The sequence below is a fragment of the Cyprinus carpio genome, chromosome A23 (genome assembly GCF_018340385.1).
Source record: "Cyprinus carpio isolate SPL01 chromosome A23, ASM1834038v1, whole genome shotgun sequence".
In the NCBI taxonomy this organism is placed as follows: domain Eukaryota; kingdom Metazoa; phylum Chordata; class Actinopteri; order Cypriniformes; family Cyprinidae; genus Cyprinus; species Cyprinus carpio.
The window spans coordinates 19,020,841-19,047,781 of NC_056594.1; the positions used below are offsets into that span (position 1 = coordinate 19,020,841).

Consider the following 26,941-nt stretch of genomic DNA (forward strand, 5'->3'; position numbering starts at 1 on the left):
CTTAGAAGATCAAATATGGAAATTTCACATTTCAAGTTTCGTTTTAAGATAATGTGGCTGATTATAATGATGTTCCGGTTTAATTTGATTTTAAAAGATTTGTGCTTAAAGTCAACAGTTTTACTTAACACCAAGCTGCTGCGCATCTTAAACACTTCTTTTCTTTTAACCATCTGGATCTATATAGCACAACAGTCAGGCTCTGGAAGTAAAAATCCCATTCCTTTATTTTCTCCACAGGGGAATTGATTTTTAACAATAACTTCTAAATCATTAAAGACAGGCCTACTGTGAGCTATGAGGCTGTTAATCGATGGTAAATGTTTTTGTTGAAGCTGTCAGACCACATTATTTCAACCTTTTTAATTGTCTTTAACAGTGGAATTCTTGATGAAAAACTGCATTACCCATGATTCTGCAAAAATCTCCATCAATCAGAGAATCAAAATAAAAGCTCCGCCCTCTCCCATGAAGCACTGTGAATTCAGGGCGTTGTTAAATGAATGTCTCGGTTTACACAAAAATGTCACAATGTAGAAGTAAAATGGGCGATGTTGATAACTCTGAATTATTGTAGTTTTTAAGATTTATTCTTTATTCTTTGTTCATTTAGCCAACAAAATTTGTTTTTTGATTTTGTTAAAATAATGAAGATGAGACAAAAGGATCAAGATTATGATTTAATGATTTTAAACATACCGTTGATGAAAATATAAAAAAAACAAAAATGACATTTTATCATGAGATTTTATCGATGCACAATGTTTTTTAGAAAAAGAAATAAAAAACACAATATGGATTAAGTGCCTTTTTGTGCAGATGTTACATATAAATGAATATGGATTCTTTGTGCTCTATTATTAAGCATAGATTACAAATATCAAAAAAAAAGAAAAAAAAAAAGATTAAAATAACAAAGGGTTTGTTGACCCAAAAATTTAAATTCTGTCATTAATTACTCATCCTCAAGTCGTTCCAGCAGCATTACATGTATGCATCGTGGTACTGCTGTGAACGCACATCAAAGAATGACATGGAAGTCGTTATTTTTGCTTTCTTTGCACACAAAAAAATACATTGTGGCTTCATAAAATTGAAGTTGAACCACTGATGGTTCATGGACTATTTTAATGATGTTCCTACTACCTTTCTGGGCCATAAAATGATTCAGTTGTGTTGCTGTCTATGCAGGGTCAGAAAGCTTTCAGATTTAATCAAAAATATGTTAATTTGCGTTCCGAAGATGAATGAAGGCCTTACGGGTTTGGAAAGACACGAGGGTGGGTAATTAATGAAATAATTTTTGAGTGAACTATTCCTTTAATAACGGATTATAAATGTATTCGCTGGCTAACATAGTGCATTTCCAAACATATTGTCACAAATGTGACAGCATAAATGTAATATTAGCTGCTGCTTATAATCTGCATGGATGCAAGTGAACATGAACAAACCTAACAATTAACAATAAGCAGTGTGTAAAGAACATGCAGTACCACATAATGTAATAACACATGTAATAGGTGAGTATACAGAGTGAATATTAGTGTCAAGACATGTTGATACTGTATAATGATACTGTTTCTGGGATATTGTATATTATATGTTAACACATTCAATAATGTTGGTTCCAGATATAAATGTCTGATTACAGTTTGGTCTATTATAGTTGGACACATTTTCACTGACCATATTGTTATTAACTAAAATGATGTGGCATTGTGCATCTATGCACAATGAGAGTCATTAAACTCATCTGACATGTTCAAAGAGGCCTTAACAAATTTGAGTGTCCAACGTGCTATATTTTCCTAAAAACAATAGAGATTCTCATGGAGTTGAAAGGAAGAGAGGCACTTTAGCTTGACAAAAAAACTTCACGCACTGTAGCTCACTGTGTGTTTGCTTCACTTCTGTGCTTTGATGTTTCATATTCCTTTCACATAACATATTTTTACAATTCTATGTTGCACCAAAAGCAAATGAGAAAAATCAAATATGGAAATGTCAGCTGAAAAGTCAGTTTCATTATTAAGTGCAAGATACAACAAGTGATTATACTGTAATGATGTTCGATTTTAGAATACTGATAATTAAACTTAACGACTGATTAACGACTTTATATTCACATTTCCTTTGCATGCACGATTTAAAAAAAAAAAAGTCTCCGTTAACTTTCAGCTCAAACTTGCTGTGCATATGAAATGCTTCTTTCCTCTTTGGCTGACATCTCCAAGCCCTCTTATTTCTCAACACCTTCCCACCAACCATCTGGCTCTATTCTGGTATGCAACTTTTCATTATCCAATCAAATCCCACTCTGTTTTTCCTTTGAAAATGCTGTTTCATTCAGAAATGTGTTGTAAGTAAATGTCAAATGGGTCAAGTTGACATTAATCTGTAAATTACTGTTATTTTAGTTGTGCATTTTAAGGCACATTGGCTAAGTGGTGCCAATAATCCTTTTAAAACCATTTAAATCGCAGTTCTGGTTTGGCCAACAGGTAGGCGGACACCAGAGCAGCCGCTGTCATTACCACGCCAAAGAGGTAATAACACTTAGACGATGTACACTTTGAATCTTTTCTTGGGTCACTGTGTTTCAGAGAAGCTCGCACTGCGTCCAGTTCCTCCTGGGACAGAGAAGAAGGACACATCTGAGCCAGGACCTCCATAGCCGCCCGCTGACCGGCCTGAATGGCTCCATTAATGTATCCACACCATTGGGTAGCCGTCTCTGTGCCGGCCCAATGAATCCTGACAAAAGAGACGGACAATTAAGAGACAAGACAATTAAGTATTAATCATGTTTAATGGGTTTAATCAAGTCTTACTACTTCCTGTATCCTTTGAAACCACTATGACTGAGTATCAAGACCCAGGATGTGGAAAATGTCAAGGTGACTGGTAATATAAAGACTTTGTATTACAATTGATGCTTGTCAAAATGAATAATGGCTATATTAGTTAACTAAATCTAACTTTGTGCTAATAGCAGTCATGAATCTTTAGGCTTGTCATTGAACACATAAAGGTCTTAGATAAACTTTATATATATATATATATTAGTTAACTAAATCTAACTTTGTGCTAATAGCATATATAACACACAGTACAGGTCAAAAGTTTGGAAACATTACTATTTTTAATGTTTTGAAAGAAGTTTCTTCTGCTAATCAAGCCTGCATTTATTTGATCAAAATACAGAAAAAAAATGTAATATTGTGATATATTATTAAAATTTTAAATAATTGTTTTTACATTTATTATACTTTAAATTATCATTTATTTCTGTGATGCAAAGCTGAATTTTTAGGATCATTATCACATGATCCTTTAGAAATCATTCTAATATGATGATTCATTATCAAAGTTGGAAACAGTTCTGCTGCTTAATATTTTTTCAGAACATGTGATACTTTTTTAGGATACTTTGATGAATAAAAAGTAAAAAAAAAAAAAAAAAAAAAAAGAAGCTATGTTTTTAAAATATAAATATTTTGTAATAACAATATACACTACTGGTCAGTAATTTGGGGTCAGTAATTTTTTTTGTCTTTCTTTTTTTTTTAAATAAAATCAATACGTTTATTCAGCAAGGATGTGTTAAATTGATAAAAAACATTTAGGGCTGTCAATCATAATTTAAAACAAATTTAAGTGAATAAAGTAAGTGTGGGGTTAAGGAATACTTTTATTCGGAAGCATTAAACTGATCAAAAATGACAACCAAGACTTTTGTAGTTTTCTATTTCATCTATTTCAAATAAATTCTGTTCTTTTAAACAAAAGTAAGCAGTATTAAACAAAATCAGGTCATTAAAATGATTTCTAAAAGATCATGTAACACTGACGACTAAGTAATGATGCTAAAAAATTCAGCTTTGCATCACAAGAATGTTACATTTGAAAATATATCTTTAAATAGAAAACAGTTGCTTTAATTTGTAAAAAAATATATTTAACAATATTACTCTATTTACTGTATGTTTGTTCAAATAAATGCAGCCGTGGTGAGTGTGAAAGAGACTTCTTTAAAAACATTTTTTTTTTACTTTAAAAAAATTTAACTGACCCCAAACTTTTGAACAAAAATACAATATATAAATAATATAAATGTATATAATTTTACTAATAAATAAAAAAGGATTACTTTATTATTTATTTACAATATTCAAAGTAATAATTAAAATATAAACGTGTAGTTAAATTAATAGTAAAAATTATACTGTGGTAAATTGTAAAATTTAAAACTGCTAAATTAATCATTTACATTTATGCATTCAGCAGACGCTTTTATTGAAAAGTGACTTACAAAAGATGAACATCATTAAAAGGTATTTATTTACTAAAAAAAGTAGATAGCTAATTTGACAGTTCTATTAACTTAATAGGCTGGTTAATTTATGCGCATATAAAACAGATCAGAAAACCTCCAGAAGATATTGCACACATTCATGTCTGCTGTGAATTTAACAAAAATAACTTTTTAATTGGGTTCTCAGAAAATGCTTATTGCTGCATTCAACAACATATTCTCCATGCAAAGCTGTTTCCCATCCACCATGCAGTTTAGTCTTCATGCATTATGGATGTGTGGACGTTCATGAAACCCTGAGGGATATCCCTTACCCACAGTGCTTTTCACCTATGCTCTTTGTCTGTGTGAATCACTAAGACATAAAAGAGGTTTGTTTTCTTTTCCACCATCTATAGCATGCAAGATATTCTCTTCTAACTCTGGAAATACTGCATCAAAAGCAGCCAGCATAATATCTTCCAGTCTAGTCCCGCAGTTTTCAAACTTTTCAGGCTAAGTATCACCTTCAATAAAAAAAAATAAATAAATAAGAACATCCAAGTATCACCTTGTCATAACATCGCTCCCTTCAGGGTTATTATAGTTAACTTTAAATTTAAATCATAAAAATCATTTGTTACTTGAAATAAAGTAGTAACTAAAACAGTATATGTATATATAAAATATATATATAGATGATGAGAGCTATTCTCTGTTTTAATTTAAGCTCCATTAGATGAGGCATTTTTGAAACATTCTCTTGCCGTTTACTGTTGCTGTCAACTTTTTTTTTAGCGGAAGGACAGCATTTAACGAACTTGCTTTTTAGATTTAAAAATGAAACTAAATGGGTATTTAAGGGGCTGCACTGTTATCCTTATATGTACCCTGGACCACAAAACCAGTCTTAAGTCGCTGGGGTATATTTGTAGCAATAGCCAAAAAAACATTGTATGAGTCCAAATTATCGATTTTTCTTTTATGCCAAAAATCATTAGGATAATAAGTAAAGATCATGTTCCATGAAGATATTTAGTACATTTCTTACTGTAAATATATCAAAACTTCATTTTTGATTAGTAATATGCATTGCTAAGAATTCATTTGGACAACTTTAAAGGTGATTTTCTCAATATTTAGATTTTTTTGCACCCTTAGATTCCAGATTTTCAAATAGTTGTATCTCGCCAAATATTGTCCGATCCTAATAAACCATGCAAGAATAGAAAGCTTATTTATTCAGCTTTCAGATGATGTATAAATCTCAATTTCGAAAAATTGACACTTAAGACTGGTTTTGTGGTCCAGGGTCACATATACAGTTAAGATAGACAATTTTTTCATCTGAAAAAAATTTGGAATGTTATTTAATTTGAAGATGAGATATGTAGAATTAAATTAAAGCTGTAATACACTTTTATTTTTTCGTCTTTGACCCATATATATATAAGGGGGTTTCAAGCATCAAAAGATAAAATAAAAGTGTAATACAGCTTTATTTTTTAATCAGTTTTTCTGGTCCTCGAATCTGATTGGTTGAGAGGAGTGCAACATTCTATTGATAACAGAGCTCCAACCGTTTCACTCCATTTGCGGTATTTCACAGCAAGTGTCATGGCAGATGCCCAAATCCACTATAATTTCATAAATAACGCTGGTTTTGTCACAAAATGTAGTTTTAAGAGTTTTTTTAGGCGAGAATGTAGTTGTTTAGACTTCAAATGTGCAGTTTGTTAATAAAGATGATGCCTATTTGAAAATTTGCTTCAGTGTTTTTAGAGATGTGAGCTCCAGGGCACCAGCAGCCCTTCAACGCTCATGAACCCTCCGAGAGCAGCCTCACCTTGGCCAGATCTTCTGGAATTTGCTGCTGGCTCTGATGTCTCTATAGTGGTTAAACATGAGATATAATTTGTTTTGGGTAAATCTAATGGACAGCCTTTGGGCTCATGAATTTATTATTTGTTCCATAGCAAATAGTTTTGGCTGAGAGCAAAATCTCAATATATGTTATGTAACTTCAGTGCAGTATTTCAGAGTGCTGCCTTTGTACTTTTGACTTAACTGCCTAGAAACTTTTATGATCTCAGCTTTCAAACCCTGTACATTTTATCACAAAATTCAAACGATAAATGCCCTTTTGATGCTTTGAATGTGGAGTGACAGATTGCTGTAGTTCAAGCTTTATCCACTTTAATACAAGTTACAAGTCATTCATGCTAAATAAACATGAATGAACATCAGAAGGTATGTTGAAAGATGAAGTACAACTTACTGAAATGCTGCCTTGTGTAATCACTCAATCAGCATTTCAACCGAAAGAAAGATGTCAAAAACATACAAACATTATTTAATTTTTATCAGCTGAGAAAGATGTATTCATAAAATTTCTTCATAAAGCAGAACTCTTTTTACTTAGAGTTACATGCACTAAATTAACATGTTAAATGGTCAGCGGTGATTTTAAAGAATTACAAAACCTTTTCATGTACTACACTGTACTACAAAAGTCTCTTGAGAAGTCTTGACTGGGATACTTCAGAGCGTTGTGCTAGAGGACCAGTAATTAATTTATGCTTTAGTCCTTTTAATTATTAACATCTAATAGAAATCATTAAAATTTTCAGAAGCTACAGTGAGGAAGAATAGATGGAGATTTAATGCATGAAAGAGTCTTGTAGCATCCGAGAGATCAAGAGCTTCAAGATCTCATCTGTTTCCAAGTGGGTCAAGGACAGATTACAGCCCTCCTTCCAGAAACGGCTGATTGATCGCACAGGTAGGTGACAGAATGGGTGGTATGTATGTGCGTGAATCCACCTTTATATGATGAACTCATTCCTCTCCCGATGGATTTAATTCTATTATGGAAATTTCCCATCCACTCCAGCCACAGCACGCTCTCGTTTTCTCTCTTGCACGTTCTTTCTGTTTGTTCTCCTTGGGCGAGCATTAGTTCAGCCCTGTCAATCGCTTAACCGGGCCATTTCAAATAGCTTTTGAGACGTTTTCCCCTGAGAGCGCTGTCCTTTTGACATCTAGTCATGCATTCGGATAGCATTTGACTTTGAGGTAAAATGGGCATTTATGTACTTCTCTCACGTTTATCTTTATCTGCAGGTAACGTCTGCTAAAGTCAAGGAGATGTGTGATGAAAGCAATAGTTCACCCAAAAATGAACACTGTCAATTTACTCATGTAATTCCAAACATGTACGTTATATATTTATTTATTTTTTTGCAAAAAGTACATTAATAATTTTAACACTCCTCTTTCCCATACAATGTCAGTTCATATGTCTGACAACAAAAGTGAAATAATAATAATAACTATTATTAAAGGATCTTTGTTAAAGGATCTTTGTTTCGTTGCAGGATGATCAGGGAGGAGTGAGATCGGTGGAGAACTGGAGCGTTGGAGCACAGGAACCTCTTAGGTAAGCAAACACACAGGTAAGTTTAGGTAGAGAGTCTGGTTAGTTCAGAGATATGAACGGTAGACCAGACGAGGAGGGAGTGTGGAGAGAGAGCAGATAAAGGGGAGCTTGATGAGCTGCAGCAGGTGCGGGTGATCAGTAGTCAGGTGATTGGGATCTGGTGAACATGGGTGCTGATGACTGGGGTGACTGACCCTGCGTTCCATTCGGAAGGGCTCATCCCTATCCCCTAATCGCTTCAAAGGGTTGAAGGGTGTAGGGGACCAAACAACTGTTTCTCTAAGTGACCTTCTGCATCATCATCACCTGCCTACACAGAGGGACCGTCATCATGAAAAGAGTCTGCGCAAAGGATCATGGGAGCCTGAAGTGTCCATCAGTTGTACCCTTCGAAATCCTTCATTCCAAAGGGCCCTTTGAAGTCGCCAGTTTTGAGCACTTTGGTTTGGTTTGGAATGACACTTCAGTATGGTGGCCATGATTGTTAGATAAGTGCCCTTCTGAGGGCGATATATCCCATTTGGAACACACCGTGAGACTCCCTGACATATATATTCTAATAAAAGTTATTACAATTTATATAACAATTTATTTACTAATCATTACAATTTGTTTAGTGCCTGGACTACTGCGAATATTATTAATATTATTATTATTACTATTTCGTAGTCTAGGCACAACAAAAATGGATAGTGGACTAAGACCTGATCACAACTCAAATGAAATGTGAGCCACTTTTACTGCACTCAGAGAACTGGATTTTTTTCAGTCCAGTTTTTTCACTCCAAGAGACAGAAGTAATCTATATGACCCGTGCTCTGTATTCAAAGTTTTCAGAAGGCATTTGAGTTTTAATACAGGCTTGGAGTCGAATGGGCTACTTTTATGGTGCTTTTTTGAAGCTTGTCAGCTATGGTCACTCTATGAGCTGCCGTTGTATTGGGAAAAAGAAAACTCCTTTTGTGTTCCGTGGAAAAATACCACTGGGTTTGTAAAGACATGAGGGTAAATACATAATGACACAATTTTCATTTCATTTCTTGAAAGAAATGAGACACTGGGGCTCTGAAATAGCTTTGTTGGATATAAAGGGATTTGGCCAGTGCAGTGGACTGGTTTACCTGCCGAAGGGCTTTCGAAGACTCGGGTGGTAATATGTTAGCATCCCAGGGGTCATTACATTCACAGGACAGCCTCCACTCCACTCCTCTTTTGCCCAGTCCTGAAAACACAACACAACAATTAACATTTTGCAGCAGTCAGTGTCATTGTGAACTCTAATTTTGGGCTAATAAATGATCTAGGAAACATTTGGACTCTGTGGTTTGTGATGTGGCCTGTTCTTTAATTCCCAGGAGAGACAGCTTTAATATGCAGGTCCTATTTGCATTGACACTGACAGAACTTTTAAATCTCTGGCAGACAACATTTGGCAGACAGTCTTTTTGTTTCTCTTCACAATGAGTAGGTTATTTTTTATATTACTGCAGCCTCACATCATCATAAACTGCCTGCAACCTCCTATTTCTCTCTTTTAATAAGGTCACTTCAATAAATTCTATGTGGATTAGACTAAATGTTCCCTTCAGTTCATGTTCAAACTAATAAAAAGGTCTAGAAATTATTTCTAGTTTAATTTAATGAAGAATTATTCATTATTCATGTCATTATTCATCATTATTACATGGCTCTGTGGAATACTTGATTCTGATTGGTCAGTCATGACATTCCGAGGTATGTTTTTCCTGGATAACAACCTGTAAAAGCTAATAACACAGGCTCATCTGGGTAACAGCAGTCGGCGCTGTACTCTTGCTTGAACTATTTTTTTCTTGGCCGAAGCTCTGCGTTTGTTTAGCTAATAATATAATAAAACTTGATTCAAAATGGTGTACAATTGTTTAATTATGTCCGCGTACGATTGTTTTGTATGCTGTAATGGATAATAAGAGAACTAACAAACTGGTAAGGTTTTAAAACATTTTTGTCTTAATTCTTTTATTGCCTTAATTACTTTGTGGTGAGGTTTCCCTTAAATGTCTGTTTAGTTTGAATTTGCCACTTGCTCGCAACTGCCGTCTTCACGGAAGCTTTGCGAATAAAACAATGGAGAATATATCAATGTTTATTAAAAATGCCGTTGGACATTATGCACTGGATGCCTAGCACGGACCCTGGACTTGCAGTATCTGTGGATTGCCATTTCATGATCAAAGGTATGAAGATCCATTTTATACTCCTGACACAATGATTATATTACATTTGCTAGAATACTTCTATCATAAAAACAGTTATCTGGTATCAAAGCTGAACACTTTAGACCTATTTTATTTATAATATACACAGTAGTATATCAAGATTAATAAAAAAAAAATATTACCAATAGCAGATACAGTAATGGTAAACCAATGTAAGTATGTAAATAAATAAAATAGCCTGAACTCAGAAAGTGGGAGTCATTTCTATTGATTTCAAAAAAATGGACTGGGAAAATATTTTAAAGGGGTTTTGGATAAAATGACAACTTTTGTCTAAATAATTATATGGAAAGCCCATTTCCACTACATAACAAAAAATGAAATCATAGTTATGACATAAATCGAAATTATGTCATGTCAATTTACATAAAAATTCAAAATGATTAAGTCATAATTATGAGCTAAAATGTCAAAATTATGAGACATTAAGTCATAAATATGACAGAAAAAGTTGAACCTGACATATTAAGTCATAATTAACAAGTCGAAATTATGCAATAAAAAGGTATAGGTATGAAATAAAGAGTTGAAATTATGGGATAAACTGGCCATGTGTTCCAGGGTCCAGGGGTCCTGAGACTGGGATAGGCTCCAACAACCCTAGAGAGGACAAGGTTTGGAGAATTGATGGGATGGAATTATGAGATAACAGCCAAATTTTCGCTGACCAATCGTAGCACGTTCTGGAGGCAGGATAACGATAAAGAACAAATGATTCACTAGCATTAGCTTTGATGCCTCCAGTTGCAGTTACAGCTGTTGCAGCACAGCACGACAACAAGCAGAGTAGACATGGCCACAATGGCTTATTATCCCTTTTTAACGCACCATCACAGTGACAAATATAGCGCATAATAACACGTATAATATCAAAGGTGCCCAAATTTTAACTGGGTACCAGCTTTCAGAATCACTGGCAGCATGTACTGGGCATTTGTGAGTGGAGGATGTAAATAAAAACTGTGCATTTACTTTGACTTACCATCAAAACTAGTAAGTCCGATTCATATGAAATATTGTTTGCCGTGATCAAGTGTTTTTAACCGATAAATATCTCGTCTTACATTTTATGCGTTTATATTCAACACACCTGCACCACATTTAACAAAAAGTACCCACGTATATTCTTTTTCCTCCCCAAACAATGGCAATAACTTTGTAATACTTTTAATTAATGTTTGAAAAATATTATTTTTAATGCTTAATACATTGTTTAGATCCGCATAACTGCTCATATACATCAGTTAAACGGCTTGACTGGTTGGATTGGTCAATGAAGTGTGGCTGTTGTCTGATTGGCTTGATTAGACGGTGGGTGGAGTCACGCATTTGTGGATTTGTCAGCATCTTGATGGCCAGAAATGTTTAAAAATACACAAATATCTGCAGAGATCGCGCAAATTCACAGAAAGCAATTCACAAATGAATGCCAGGTAAAGTTTGTGTTTTTGACATAAGATATTTTGTGATTTATGTTTTTTATTTGCAAATCTCATTTTATTTATTTGTAAATTTAATTCATGTTTGTGAAAACTCTAACAACACATTTATTTGTGGATCTCATTCTATTCACTTGTCAATGTAAAATTTTTGTTAATTTTTGTTTTTTTTTTTGTTGATAATCTAATTATTTGGAATTATGCCACAATTCTATCTCCATAGGAAATGGGCCTTCATCAATGGCGGCTCCATGATTTTTTTTGTTGGAGGTACTAAGGGGGCGAGCTTAACAGTTCAGAGGGGGTGCTAAAAATCTGATTAAATTGAGAGAAAGTACCTAAGCGTGCCAAACTGACCCCTCCCCCATAATGTCAGTTGTTTATGGGACACATTTTAGGCATTTTTTAGGTTTTAATGTTTATTTTTCAATGTTAATGCAAGTGACAGTGGGAGTTAAAAAACAGGGGCTAAGCAAGTTTCTGGCCCCGCCCTAGCGCCTAGCCACTGGCCTTCATAAAATTAAGTTTTTTATTATTAAATTATTTAAAGACTCTAAGACCTTAATTGAATGAGTGCCAAACAGATGGAGCGCAATAGAATAAGAGCGTCATATGTAGAATTTTAAAACTACAATTGTATTTTATGATAGCAGATAACAGTAATGGGGTAATCAAAATATAATGTAACTAATCTGTGCTCTTGTGTTTATTTACTTTCATTTTTAGTTTAGTGAATTGAACTTCTGTTTTAAAAAGCTTTTAGATTGTTGCAATGTTAGAATGTAATGTGAATTTAGCCCCCTTTTTTTTGCACATATAGATAGTAATAGCCTACTTTCACTATATATATTGTTTTCATTGCCTTTATATAAACATTGTTTTTATTGACAACATTGGCAGGCTATATAAATAAATATAAAATCCAAATAGAAAATGTAGAAAATACAGAGAAATATACTGTATATTGCATTTCAGCCAAAAAATACAGAGATATGATTTTTTGGCCATATCGCCCAGCCCTTCTGTAAGGGCGGAAATAATGTGCTTCAGCTCCTTCACACTATATGCATTAAACACCATGGATATTTTTTAGTTGATGCACCTTTGCTTTCCACAATGCACCATAAGCCCAGTGCATGAGACCTCTCATGGCACTCTGGGTAATTCTCTACTTGAAAAAGTACACGTAGTGTATTTTCCTTTTTCAGTTGCAGCTCACTGGAAAATGGCCTTGCCATCGTAGTCCCATCATCCCTCTTCCGATCTCTTCATCCACAGGCCACAGAGTTGCTTAAGGCAATTCTCCCTTTTCACTTATAGTGCCTGAAAGTGGCCTGACACCCCTTTCACACACCAAAGTGGTAAAATGTTAACATACTGTTGAAGCTGATTGCTGTCAAACCAATGTGCCCATTTGTCAATCTAAATTATGACCTCCTGTATGGTCTATGGCACCATTTTAACCTCTCAGGGGAAATAAATTCCCATTTTTTTTGTGAAATGGTGCATTTCAGGCACAGTGGAGGACTGGTTCTCTCGGCTTTGGTCCATGAGGAATAGAGGTGGCCGCAGAGATTTCCATTTCAGTTGACGCACGTGGTGAGTGTCACGCGGAGGCTCGTCAGAGTCATACAGGAGACTGGACAGAGGTGATGAACTCTAGCAGGTCTTAATAGGTTTCATGCCTGATTCTAGTCAATGTGTGTTATTTTCACATGCTGACTCATTCAGTGGGAAACTGAGAGCTTTGACATTGCGATCCTTTCAAGACTAAAAGATGTTTTCACTGCCACTCTTAAATCCAGCATGTATCAATTACTGGTAGAAATGAGTTCAAATAAAATGACATCATACTGGTTAGGGTGTAAATTAAACAATTAAACACTGCACACCACCAGAGGACATCAAATGAAGGGTTTGAGGGAGTCTTAAAAAATAACTACACTTAGCAGCATAATTTTTACAAACTGCATATAAAACTTTCTGCAGCTCTGTCTGAATGACATTTGTAATATAATTTCCATAAATTCGGTCATGCTGTTGACATTGCCTGAGGTTCAATTCATAAATGCATAAAATACTCGGTTTGCCATCTAAATGAAATTGTATTCCATGAATACATTTGCAATACAGTTGGGATGATTTGTTGTTGAACTGAGGTTATTCAAATTAAAATCTGCTAAAAATCCTTTGAGCCCCACTTTAAAAAAGTTTGTGTTCAGTCCTACCTTAGCAACTGTTGCCGTCTGCCATTTGTCAGATCAATTTTACTGCATAATTTAACTATTTATTTAAACAAAAGTAGAATTTAGAATTATTTGCAATGTTACAATTCATTCCAGACCTGTTAAGAACAATATTCAATTCATTTTTACAATTTATGAGCACATTTTACTGAAAATCACATTGTTGACATACATTTCCAGCTAATTTCTATGAGTTATCTTAGTTAGCAAAAATGTCCAGAGTGGATGGGGATTAGCTAAGAATCAATGACCATTTATTAAAACAGCATATTTTTCTTGAAATGAATAATGCTGTAAAAATAAAATAACCACAATTTCTCCACAATCAAACATTAACATAAGTTAGTCAGACAGTTGCAGAGACAAACCTCCACAGACTCAGTGGTGTCAACAAAATGACCTAAAATAAAAAAAGCTAGTGTCTTCCTGAGTCTATTTTCCACATTTTTTCTGCTGTGTATAACAACGCAAGCCACCAGCCACTGTTTTTCCCGTACACTCCAGGTGCTCCTAGCTGCTACTAAATAAGCTGAAGCAATGGGTTTCGCAAGGCAATGACTATACTTTCTGTGGACTCAGCGCACATATTGGCTGAAATTTGCCACATACCTTTTCTTCGTAGTGAATGTAGGTGGACGCCTCTGGACCAAGGTACTTCACCAGGCTGGAGATCACAGCATCTCTTCTCTCCCCTCCATCTAAAATGAGCACAAAAACAGTTTTGTTTATCATCATATCACAAAAAGTATAATATTTATATCCATACTTTTGAAAAAGTGTTTTCAAAGTGCACTTTACTTCTTAAAAGTATATTTTTTAAATAAAAAATTACTTGTAGATAATATAATTAAAATAATAATAATAAAATTAATTAAATAAAAGGCCACTTAAGTGTACTTTCATGACACTTAACACACTTTTTAAAAATTACTTATAAAACGCTTAGTTCCAGCCCTCGATTTTGATTGGTCACCAGCTGTGTATTATTCACAATAAAGCACAGCTATGACTGCTTCATCGTACCACTGCACAGCACCCTTAAGGTCTTCTACACACTGCACGATTTTTTAGCAATCCTATAAGATCATTGCTGGTCACACTGTGTGACATGGACCTAATAAACTTGGGTGCGACATGCATGTAGACTGTATGATGATGACACCTATTGAGTCGTAGGCTACGACGCACGTTTGTATAGAAGAATAAAATGTCATTAGCATGCGCTAGGGATAAACAAAAAGAAGCATAATGAATCACACTTTGACAGTTGTAGTTTTTATGTGTGCTGAAAAAGTGGAAGTGGCGAAAGAAGAAGGAATATAAGAGCTTGAGGTAAGCAGTTTTATGTTTTAGCGCCATGTCGCGTTGAATTCATGTCACATTTTTACTGGTTGGTCAGTAAAGGTAGGTCGTAATTGCAAACACACTGTGTGATGAACATGCTGAATTTCTGACACTGCCAGAAAAATTATTGTAGGCTATCTTTTGGTCGCAAGAACTGTGACAACGTCCCATCTTTGAACCCTCTCTTACTGTACGACATTAGGAGCCACCATCATAGAAATCGCCACGACTGTTTCACGATTCCAATCTTTTGTCTGGGACGCCGAAAATCATGCTGTGTGTTTTGAGCTTTAGCCACCACCCAACATAAACAATCAATAAATAGTCTAAAACTGTTCCATGTATTATGTATTTCTGCACAATTAACTGTTTGTTATTTATTTAATGAAGTATGAGTAACCCCTGATGGCCTTATGTTGAATCATTCACCTTTCATTTTCAATTGTGACGCTTGCAAACTCAACATCAATCTATACATTTTTGGTTTTAATTTTTAAGTAAAATTTAGTACATTTGTAAATTTCGAAATACAAATTTAAACTATAATACATTGCAAATAACGCCTCCAAAAACATTACTTATACTCTTCTAAAGTATATATTCTACTTAATAAGTATTCTTTTTCACCTTATGCTAAACTGTACTTCTCTTTCACAAGGGCGAGATCCGGGCTGGGTCTGGTTCTCCAACCTCCATCGATCTGAATAACTCAATTTCCTTTTTTGGTCTCTGTTCTCCATGAGTTATGGGTAGAAAGGGGCCGGGCTGTATACCCTTGCCATTACTATGCCAGCTAATGACAGATGTTAAGGGAATGTATAAAACCCTGCATCTGCATGTTGCGCACACTTCTACTTGAACCGAGTGTCCCGGGCCATAACTCATCCTACAGTTATGGCTTCGCACCAGGTATGGGGCTAGGCGGCAGAGGAACCATCTGCGGGGGGGGGGTTTATAAAAGTGCTCCATAAGGAGTTGGAGGGCTAGCCACTATCTCTAATGCCTAGCCATAAAACAAACCGCACAAAATTACACTTCATGTCCACACTGCAAACTTTGCCAGCTCATTCATGTGAAGGTAATGTCAAATAATAACAGCAGAAAGCACACGGCTCGGGTGTATTGCACTGTCAGTCTGGGCTCTTCACACATCTACAAGAACCTGAACTTGTCAACAAATGCTTTGCAGAGTTCATGACTCTTCATTTTACCGACATATCTCAATTAATGCAGGTGATAAATGGGTATTTCAACATAAAATACTACCAAATGCAAACTAGTTTGTTATGTTGTATTAGCAAATGAGAACCAGACTGGCTTGTCCATCTGATTCAATATGAATGAAGCAACCATAAACTCAGTGGTTTAAAAGAGTGCTCTTGTCTATTATGCATGACTACAGGCAGTCAGGGAATTTATCATAAGAAGCGAGATGGAAATGTGTTTATCAGACCAGTTTATCTCAAAGAGGGAATTCTGGTCTCATCTGGTTTTCATGGATTTTAGCTATAGGCGAGCTTTTTTCTTCATGCAGTATGTGTGGCCATCTTTGTTTGATTGAGCGACTAGTGACAGACAAATCAATAGTCTGCCACATTATCAGTCAGGAAAAGACTCTTTGAAGACTCAGAGCTGGAAATATTTGTTTTCCCAAGATAACACTTTCAGTTTAATGCCGTACCAAAGACATTTGGCTAATCCCTAGTCTGATAGTCTGTTTACAGACAATTTGATTGCGCGAAAGACTAACTTAGACTACCATACAAGTATTATTTATACTATTATAGACTTAATATTTTGAATTAGCTTTTGTATTTTCAGTTTTCATTTAGTTTTACGTTTTAGTAATTTTGTTACATGATTTTGTCATTTTCATTAGTTTTTGTATAAATAGTTCTGTATGGCGTTAATAGCTTTGTTTTTATTTCAGTTGTAGTCATTTTAGTTAGGGGTGTGCATGGATAGGCAGGTTGTACACGAATAGTCTGGTGTTAATTATTTGTATAATATTAACACTATTCGAATTTCACTAAAATGATGCTTTGCTAGCCATAAATGTAGTGAATCCCTTATAACTCCTGAGTTAAAACTAAATGCACTGGGTGGCACCATGGAATATGTAAACAGGAACTGACTGTATATGGCAGAATGGCATTATGCAGCAAAGTTTGGAATTACTTTGATCAGCATGTCTTGTAGTACAACCTTTGTCAAGTGAAACTAAGTTATCTCCATAAGAATCATATGAAATCCAAACAACAAAATATTTAAATATTAATTTTTTATTAGCTCAAATAATGTAATATTTTTGGAAAAATGCCCATCCCTAATTTTAGTACTTCAACTCAAAACTTATTTCAGTTCGTTGCCATGCAAGCCAACATTTTATTTACTTGGACTCTTTGGTCTAATATTTATATTTTAATTCAGCTTTATTTCATCTACCGAAAGCATTTTTATATAGTTTTATTTTCAATTATGATACAGAGAAAACATATATACATAACATAACAATTAGCTCATAATTATCGAAAGTATTATTAATAGCTAACAGTAACAATGCTGGTGCTGGTCTAGCTGTTGGACCAACATAGTCATTTTTTTCTCCAGCAAAATGTCACACCGGTTGACCAAGAAAGCGTTGCTAGTTTGGCTGCAATAAGTGGTCAAAGTTTTGTTTAGCACGGTTAGCAGTTAGTCCCTGGATGCTGTAATTTGGGTCAAAAGACCTTTCAAATGTAAAGTAGTTGTGCAGTCCGACAAGAAAATGGTAATATTACATAATTATTTTGCATATAATATTATTATTAAATGCCATGGTAAATTTAACTATATAGTTTTTTAGGTATTTCAATGAAAAACAGTACACTACATACATTTAGTATAAATGCAAAATGTCTTGTTATCATTTTATTTAGGAAAATTATATCACAATAATTATCGTTATCATTTTATCGCCCAGCCCTCGACTGTTATGCTTTTCAAAGGCGGTTTTTGAGCAACTAAATGTCAGTATATATCTATTTTCACCTCTTGACTCATTGTCTCAGAAAGTGTGAAACTGAGAATAGACCTGACATATTAAACTTGCTTCTTGCTTGTATCTCTCACTCCCTCTTTCCATTTCTCACTCCAGTACAGCTTGCTATGTTATTAAAATACTTCACTCTCTTTCCCAAACTCCTTCTCTCTATCTGTCTCTCACCTTTCTGTCGCACCAGTCACGGGCCTGTACTCCAGTGATGAACCCCACCAGCGCAGGACTGCCTCTGGGGCTGGTGGCATCAAATGTGACGCTTAAAGGACAGTTCTCAGAGGGACGTGCCACGATTTCCCCCGAGAAACCTCTTTGCTTCCAAAATGCCTGTGAAGTCAGATCAAAAAACAGAGAATGAACAGCCTTGAAAATGAAAAGCATTCTTTCTTTATTAAAAGAGACCAGCGCAATGCTGAAAACAGACATTATCTGCATAAATGTCAACTATATTTCCATAAATGTGAATAATAAATTGTAGATTTATAAGCAGTTATATATAATATCTGCATAATTAATATCAATCAAACGTCATGCCCTTTCAAACATAGGGGCAACGCGACTCCTTAGATAGTGATTTATGTCAAACAGGTTTGGAATGAGGGTTAATACATGATGACAGAATATTAATTTTTTGGTGAACTATCCCTTGTTAAACTGTTCTATTAGACTAAAATATCTAACACTCTAAACCATATAAAGAACTAATTTGTTGTTAAAAAGTGTTTTGTTTTTCCAGAAAAAAACAAGTGCATGCTGTTTCTTCCATAAAGCCTATTTAATTAACTAAATAAGTTATGTATTAGAAAGTTAAAATTTCATAAATGTATGAATATTTGCAATTAAGTGAAGTGAAGTGAAGTGAAGTGAAGTGAAGTGACATACAGCCAAGTATGGTGACCCATACTCAGAATTCTTGCTCTGCATTTAACCCATCCAAAGTGCACACACAGAGCAGTGAACACACACACACACACACACCGTCAACACACACCCGGAGCAGTGGGCAGCCTTTTTTGCTCCGGCACTCGGGAGCAGTTGGGGGTTCGGTGCCTTGCTCAAGGGCACCTCAGTCGTGGTATTGCCAGACCGAGACTCGAACCCACAACCTTAGGGTTAGGAATCAAACTCTCTAACCATTAGGCCAAGACTTCCCCAATTAAAGATAATAATAAAAGATAAAACACATTTTTAAGCACTCAGGCAGGGATTCATGGACTAACAATTAAGTTCAAATGCGATGCGCAGAAAAGGTTCTCATGCAAAACATTTACAATAGGGCTGATCGATTATTTGTTTTAGTTGGTTCTAATCAAAATTTAGAAAACAAATAGTGTGAACTTATCATTACTTTTAACATTTTATGCACAAGATGTGAGTGAATGAAACCCATTATCTTATTTAATATGCAAAATATATTCAAAACCATCTTTCACAGTTGACAGACAAATCTTATCCTCTGCTTAAAGTGGCATCTCCAGTCACTGCAGAGCCAAGATATTAACTTATAGTGAGGGCTTATAAGGAATATGCTAGACAGAGCACTAGGAGGCAGCTCTCCATGCTTCTGCACATTTTAACTTCATTATAGAGTTTAATGCAATAGAGCTGTAGGGGAAGTAACTGCACTGTGCTGGGAAAGCCGGTAAGCTGGCTGTGGGTAAGTGGATGGGTTATGCGTGTTACTCACAGTGGGGTAAGTGACGATAAACTTTGTCATGTGGCCGATGGGCAGGCACTGGGTGAGGCGCTGGCGCTCAGCAGGCAGGGCAGGCTCGTAACGGATCTGGGCTGAAAGAGAGGGCATAGTCAGAGTGCCACTGAATTAAATAAGAGCCATTTAGCGCTAGAAATGAACAGCAGAATGATACTGAGATTAAATAGGAAAGACAGTTCTGTTCTTACAATTGCTAGAACCCATTTCTCAACTTGGGTCACTTTTTCAGACATTGGGGAACATTGTATAATGTTATCTGTTGTTAGTGATTTTAATGTATTTTTTCGTGGGTGATAAGGTACGTTTGTTTTGTAACAACCTTTGCTAGTACTATGAAATAATGATATGATTTGTTTTGGTACATAGGGTGCATTATTTTTATAGACTTTTCTTAGAGTGTACATTTTAGTACAACCTCAGAATCAAGTACATGCATACAATGCCTTAAAATTCTGCTTATATAGGCAGCTCACTAGGTTTTGGAACAGAGCGGATATCTTGCTGACACTCTTGATCATAGGGGATTATGGGATACTTTATTACTGTAAGTAGAGGATAGGACTGAATAGAAATGCATGTTTTAAAGAGAAATGGAAAATAGCAAATGGATTCAAAGATATGGAAGGGAAAAATAGTGAGCAGAGGAACACAGACAGGAAGAATATGGTATAGAATAACTCATAGGTCTCAGATCATCCTTTGGTATTGATTCAGGTGGCTATACCTTCTAATGAAGCAGCACTTTGGCAAATTGGATGTAATACCCCAATGACTAGCTCTCCATGAAATTGCCAATCTATTAAAGAATCCCCGCGATTTAACACTACTACTTTGTTTTCTTAAAAGCCGTAATTAAGGCTTAGCTTATTTTGCGAGTGTAAGTGTGGGGTATCCAATAACTTTATGTGCAGCCCTCAGGGCCATCTCTACGCCTGAGTAACACAAACAGTGCCAGAAGGGACAATGACCTTGTTTTTGACGAGACAGCCATCTGGCGACAAGCCAACGTGTCAGCTAGCCTTATGAAGAGGGAGGCACACAAATAAATTGTTGTTTGCTGCCCAGTTGATTACTTGAAATGAAAATGTTTATAATTACACTCCCATCTTTTACACCTTAACCCACCCTTAAACCTACCCAGATCACCAAACCTGTCCCTAACCTTACCCATATTCCACCTTAATAGCAGCAAAAGTGTTTTGCAATACAATATGAACACAATAAGTACACTGTATTTATTTTCTGATGTAAGCACATAGGAGTTATGGCCACTTAATATAAAGTGGGACCCATGAAGGACACACTACAGTTGGATTTCTAATAGCACTTAGCATATGTTTTTAATACGTTAGTAAACACATCAAAATAACTGACCTTTGCATTACAGAATTAAGTGCACTTAAGTGAGTACTTTAAAGTGAAATACTTTATTCAACAATTTCTTCTCTTTCATGCTAGTCTTCGACACACATTTATGAAAGTACAATGACTATCCCTTTAAGATTTAAAGTACACTACGAATGAACATTCAATACAAGTAAACTTATTTTCACAAGGAAAAAACTATCTGAAATAAAAAAAGGTAATTTTTACCTTTTTAATGAAGCAGCACAATATAAAAGCCTTTTCCTGGAAATAATAATGGTAACACCTTACAGTAAGGTTCCATTAGTTAATGTAACAAACAGTGAACAATACATTTATTACAGTATCTATTAATCTTTGTTAATGTTAGTTAATAAAAATGCAGTCGTTCATTGTTAGTTCATGTTAATTAAAGTAGTTAACTAATAATTCTTATTTTAAAGTTTTGCCATAATAATAATAATTTTGATTGATTAAAAAAAATAAAAAATCTTGTTTAAAAGCAAACTAAAGTTTTGAAGTACTTTAATACCTACATTTTTTAAGCAAAATCCACCAATCAGAGAACTTGAGTGTATGAACATGCTCAAACATCAAGCTGATAAAACAAAACAGGTAACACATTAATCATGAGGGTTTTCCCCCCAGTTTTGATGCCAAAATGTAAATGGACATAGGACTAGTTCATTCCCACAAGACGTTATGTACAGTTATACACTTCCCTATTTTCCAATTTTTTAATTCTTTTTAACCATGAGTCAAATGGTGTAATGTTGTGATTCATTTGGGAACTGGCTAGTAAGTTTCATAGCTTCAAACTGTTAATTGAAGAATTAAGTTTGTTTAAAAGTGAGTAAATATTTCTTAGGACCAGTGTTACTTAATAAAGTGGCTGGTCACTTTTATCCCAGTTGAAAGTGTGTTTTGGCCTCATCTAAAGTCCCTAGAAGAGCCTGATATGAATGTGATTATCTTAAAAACTGGATATGCAAAGCAATTCCAAAATATCAGGGCTATTATAACAAAATGGACATAAAAGTGCTATGGTATACAGTTGGGAAGGAAACTGTCACTAAGTCCATCTGTAAAATATATATATCAAATCACCCAACATCTCATTCAAGTGGATCTGGCACTATGCAGAAAAGCATTTTAATTGGAGTTAATGTTAATAAACATCTCTATCCAGAAAATGAAAAATCAAACAGGACAAGCGATGCAAAGAAGCGCTATTACGTGTGTAATTTTGTTAAGCGACGGCAATCAGAAAAATATATTTTGATTGCATTATATTTCACGAATGTTGCTAATTGAACAAGAGGCTCTGATTAGCACATTTCCATTGGGTTAAGTCTCTCCCAAAGGACTTTCCAACATGTTAATGAATAAAACAAACCGCACAACACACTGTATCATTTCTTAACCATGATTTATATGTGCAATGTTTTACATGTGACCGACAGTCTCATGTCAACCCACATGAATCTTTCTCTCTAAAGGGCTGAGATGGCAGATGGGGGAAACAGATCTAATTTAGCCACAGTGACTGAGGCGTGGAGTTGCTCTCATTGATTGAGAGCGATCGCTCTGCGCCTGGCAGTCCATCATAACTGTGTGCTTGTAAACGACAGCGGCTGTCTGCTTGCTTCAATTTGCTAGACGTTAAGAAACAGCGATGCCGCAACACCACCTTTCTGGCAGCCAACAGAAAGACAGAAGGGTGAATCCATTTATGCAGCTTTTGAAGAAATGAGACGTTTGTGTATGTTTTATATCGATTGTGGCAGCAGTAATTCATTTAATAACAATCAAGTGTTAAACGGGCATGTACTGTGTCCAAAAGCACAGTTTCGCCATTTTAAAGAGCCAATCAATGAGTGATACCGTACAGGCCAGTGAAGTACACCAGATTGTTGTAATCTGCTGTGTCCTCCACAGCTGCATACTCAATAACAGAGGAAATTGTGCCGTGCAAATTGCATTCAGCACATATTATTCAAAAATGTTTAGTGAACTGGGTGTCAAAACACAATAATGCATATTTTACTTCCTCTAACACTTCTGTCAGTCTATCCCTCTTTTTGTTGTCTCTATTCCCCCTCACTCATTGTCATCTCTGTCACCTCTGTTACTCAGGTAGCCGTGAGTGGTGGAACAGACATTTCTAGCATAACCTCAGGCTAATGGGCCACAGGTGCTCTCAGCATTTCTGTAGGATTCGCCCACCTGCCTGGAGCCTTGGGGAAAACTGCACTTAAAAAAGAAGTGTGAACCATGTCACTGTTTCACTCTACTTTTGCACCAAAACTAAAAAATTCTAGGTATACTGGGCCGAAAACCAAGAATGCTTGTTTTCAGTTAGCGTTTGTTTTGAATAACTAATAAAATCTAATATACATATACATTTTTCATACTTTTTAATATAAAATTTTAAAAGAATTTCAAAAATATTTTACAATATATAAGCTCAAAAATACTGATGATTCATCCTTCTCATCACTCGACAAAATTTTGTATAATCAAATGCACCCTAAAATGACAATGTTCCTCCCCCAATACTAATTATTTCACAAAACAATATTTAGGCCTAAATTTAAGATTTATTTGAATAGCATATTGAATTTCAATCCAATTTAGTTATAGTTTTAATAAACAAATTAATAAATGCATGCTTAATGTGATGCATATTTGTCACCCATACATAAATGAAACGGGTATGATTTTTGTAATAGTATTAATAAACAGAATAAAAGGCACAATTTTTTTAAATACACAATAACCAGGTTTCTATAATCTTCCATTATGTGTAGATCTCATACATTTGAACTAACTGAATACAGCTTTTAGCAATATTTTACTGAATATTGAATAAATGTAATTGTTTTCACAATTAATAAATGCATTTATTTCAATTGCTTATACAGCACATTATGTTAAGAAATTAGAATAACTGCATTTTGAAAATATGTTTACTTAAAATTAAAAAAATGCAAATAGTTAATAAACTATGCCATGATTTGCTGAAGTGCTGAAAGCAATGTTTAAGTTTATTAGTTAAAACTAAGTTTATTAGTTTAAGTTTATAAATGTATGGAAATTTTATATGCAATTCAAATATAGTTTTTGAAGCCTTTTTTTTTTTTTTTTTTTTTTTATTGTTTCTATGTGTCCTGTCCATTGATGTCCACTGGCCATTGCAAACTTGCTGTTTGAATAAGAAATATGTCAAAACAGGAAAGAAACTGCACCTATCAATACATTTCCAAGCATTTTCAAACATTGATATTTCTATGTGAACACTGCTTTTTCCCCAGAAAGACTGTTATTAAGTGTTGAAGTACTGGTCACAATCAATCTCTCTCTCTCTTTTTTTTTTATTTTTTTTATAAAATGCCATTTTCAGCTGAAAAATTCAGTGGCCAAAATCTGCAACATCCTTTGTTCCCATTCACACACCCACCCTGCCTTCATCCATCTGTAAATGGAAAAGTGACACTTACAGTTCGCTAATTAAAGGTTTGGGCATAAAGCCTGTGCTTTTGAACGCATTCCCAAAGTGCTGGGAACTGGAAACATCCTGGCTCTCTTAAACCAAAAAATCTGCTTATACTTCGTTGTAAACACCTTTAAAAATAGGTCACGGCAGTCAGACGGATGCTAATGCTTCCCTGCTTTCTAACAGTATAAACAGGCTTCTAAGCGAACTCTGAGTGACGTGTCTGTGAGGTTTGCTGCCACCGCCGTAGCCCACTGTCACTGGAGATGCTCTCTCATCCAAGTGGAGTCAATGGGAGGCCGGGCCGGGGACCGTTTTCTCTGCCAGTCAGCTCAAATTACATGCAGCTGCAGTGCCAGCTTAGTCAGGTACAGTGTTTTGGAGGAAGACTTGGGAGTTAAATATAGCAACCAACCAGCTGCACCCAGTTATGCTTCAGCATGCCACAAACCCACCGTAAGAATGTGTCCAAACTCGGTTGAGCATCCGAATACCAAGACAAAATGCACATACATCCCACAACCTGACTAATCGCAGGCATATTGTAGCCTTGGTGCAGCATAGCATGAATACTTCATGGGTTTATACAGCTACACGCGCACCCACGCACAGCAGTTCCAGCAAACACACACACATTCTTTTCTCATGGTTGCCCACGCACACCCACACTTCATATTCTGTTCTCTCCCCAACTGACAGAGAAATCCAGGATTGCCGTGTAAGGTTTTAAAACACGTATTTATTTAAAGTGATCGCTAGAAGATGTCCATCTCGCTGACTTTCCTCATGACAGGCATTCCCTGTGACTTCTGAAGTAAACAAATATCTACAAACTTATAGGGAAGAGTGGGAAGAGTGTCTAATTCACACTGAGTCCTTTTAGAGAAATGGTTCACACCAAACATAAAGGACCCAAATTATGCCACTTCGAATATTGCCTTTCATGCAGTGTGTAATGTGAATGTAAACAAACTGCAAAGCTGTAAAGCTGAAAGTGCACAATAAATAAAGTCATTGTCTCCTAAAATGTAAATTTGTTTAATTTTTCCCTATCTTTTTTTGTGTTCCCCTGATTTTACTGACCACTGCTTCTCTGATCTCAGGGAGTTTAACGCGGGATTCACAAAACGCTTGCTCTTTAAAAGATGGCTCAGTACCCAGTTTATTTGGACCAGCTGGCTCTGCTGAATCACGACCTGCAAATATGATAAATAATAGATATTACATATCAAGTGTTTAAAATAAAGTAACTATTTCCTACATGCGCTGTCAGAGTAGGCTCACGGAAAGGAGGGGTTTAGAGAGACTGAATCTTAGAACTGCTTCGAGCAAATCATTTGAGGATCGTTGGAAAATTAGGTGATATTAAATGCATATTTTAAGAAGCATATTCTGACTTTGCATGCATGTAAACCTGTTGTAGGAGACTCCCAAAACAATATTAGGAACATTAGAAATGGCATAAAAGGGGCACTTTAATATTCGGTCATTGTTTTTTCACCCTCATGTTGTTTCGAAACTGTATGCTGTTATTTTTTTAATCTGTGAAACAGAAAATTGTACTTAAAATCAGTGTAAAATCTTAAAATCAACGTTTGAAATTTTGAATTTGGTCACAAAACAAAAAATCATTACGTGTGGTGATGATTCTTGGTGACCAGGGTTCTCTAAAAGAAAAATTAAATACATAAATAAAAAGTATTTTTGGAATATAGAGCACGACCTCTATATTATGATACTTATTTGGAGCTTGAATGGCAAGAACATTTGCGTTCTGTGAAAAATTAATAATAATAATAATAATAACAACAAATGAGTTTGGAATGATACTAAAGTAACAGTTTTCATTTTTAGGTGAACTGTTTCTTTAAAAATTTAATATAATATAAAACTCGATATTGAGAATATACAGTGAGATGCAGCTCTTGTGGGCTGCCATGAACAGAAGTCTTCTATTACCTGGCATGCACAATAAAGTTCTATCAAGTCGAGCAGTTCATTAATCATTGAAATGGAGGTGGTGGGGGAGTGACTTCACTCATTATAAAAGATAGATGGATGGGAGGTTAAAACATTGGTCTCCGTCAGCCCAGATGACAAGACGACATGCAGTGGGACAAGCTAACACTCGAGAGAGTGAGCCAATAGGCATTAAAAGATCTGTTGGTGTTAAGTTCCCTGAGTGGATTAGTTTGTACATCAAAAACTGCAGTTAAAAACTATAGTTAAGTTGTTATATTTAAAACTATATTTAAGTTGTTAACTAGTTAATGTATTAACTAACATGAACTAGCAATGAACAATAC

The 26,941-nt window shown here is 35.2% G+C and overlaps 1 protein-coding gene across 1 annotated transcript in view; it reads right to left on the reverse strand.

Moving 5' to 3' along the window:
* Positions 1-667: 667 nt before the first annotated feature.
* LOC122135119 (amine oxidase [flavin-containing]-like) overlaps positions 668-26,941 on the reverse strand; it is a 35,763-nt gene continuing 9,489 nt past the window's right edge. Inside the window, 6 exon segments of the mRNA XM_042713582.1 lie at positions 668-2,757; positions 8,858-8,958; positions 14,289-14,371; positions 16,172-16,175; positions 18,229-18,387; positions 19,748-19,848. Coding sequence (XP_042569516.1) covers positions 2,466-2,757; positions 8,858-8,958; positions 14,289-14,371; positions 16,172-16,175; positions 18,229-18,387; positions 19,748-19,848 — 740 coding nt within the window. The 3' untranslated portion in view covers positions 668-2,465.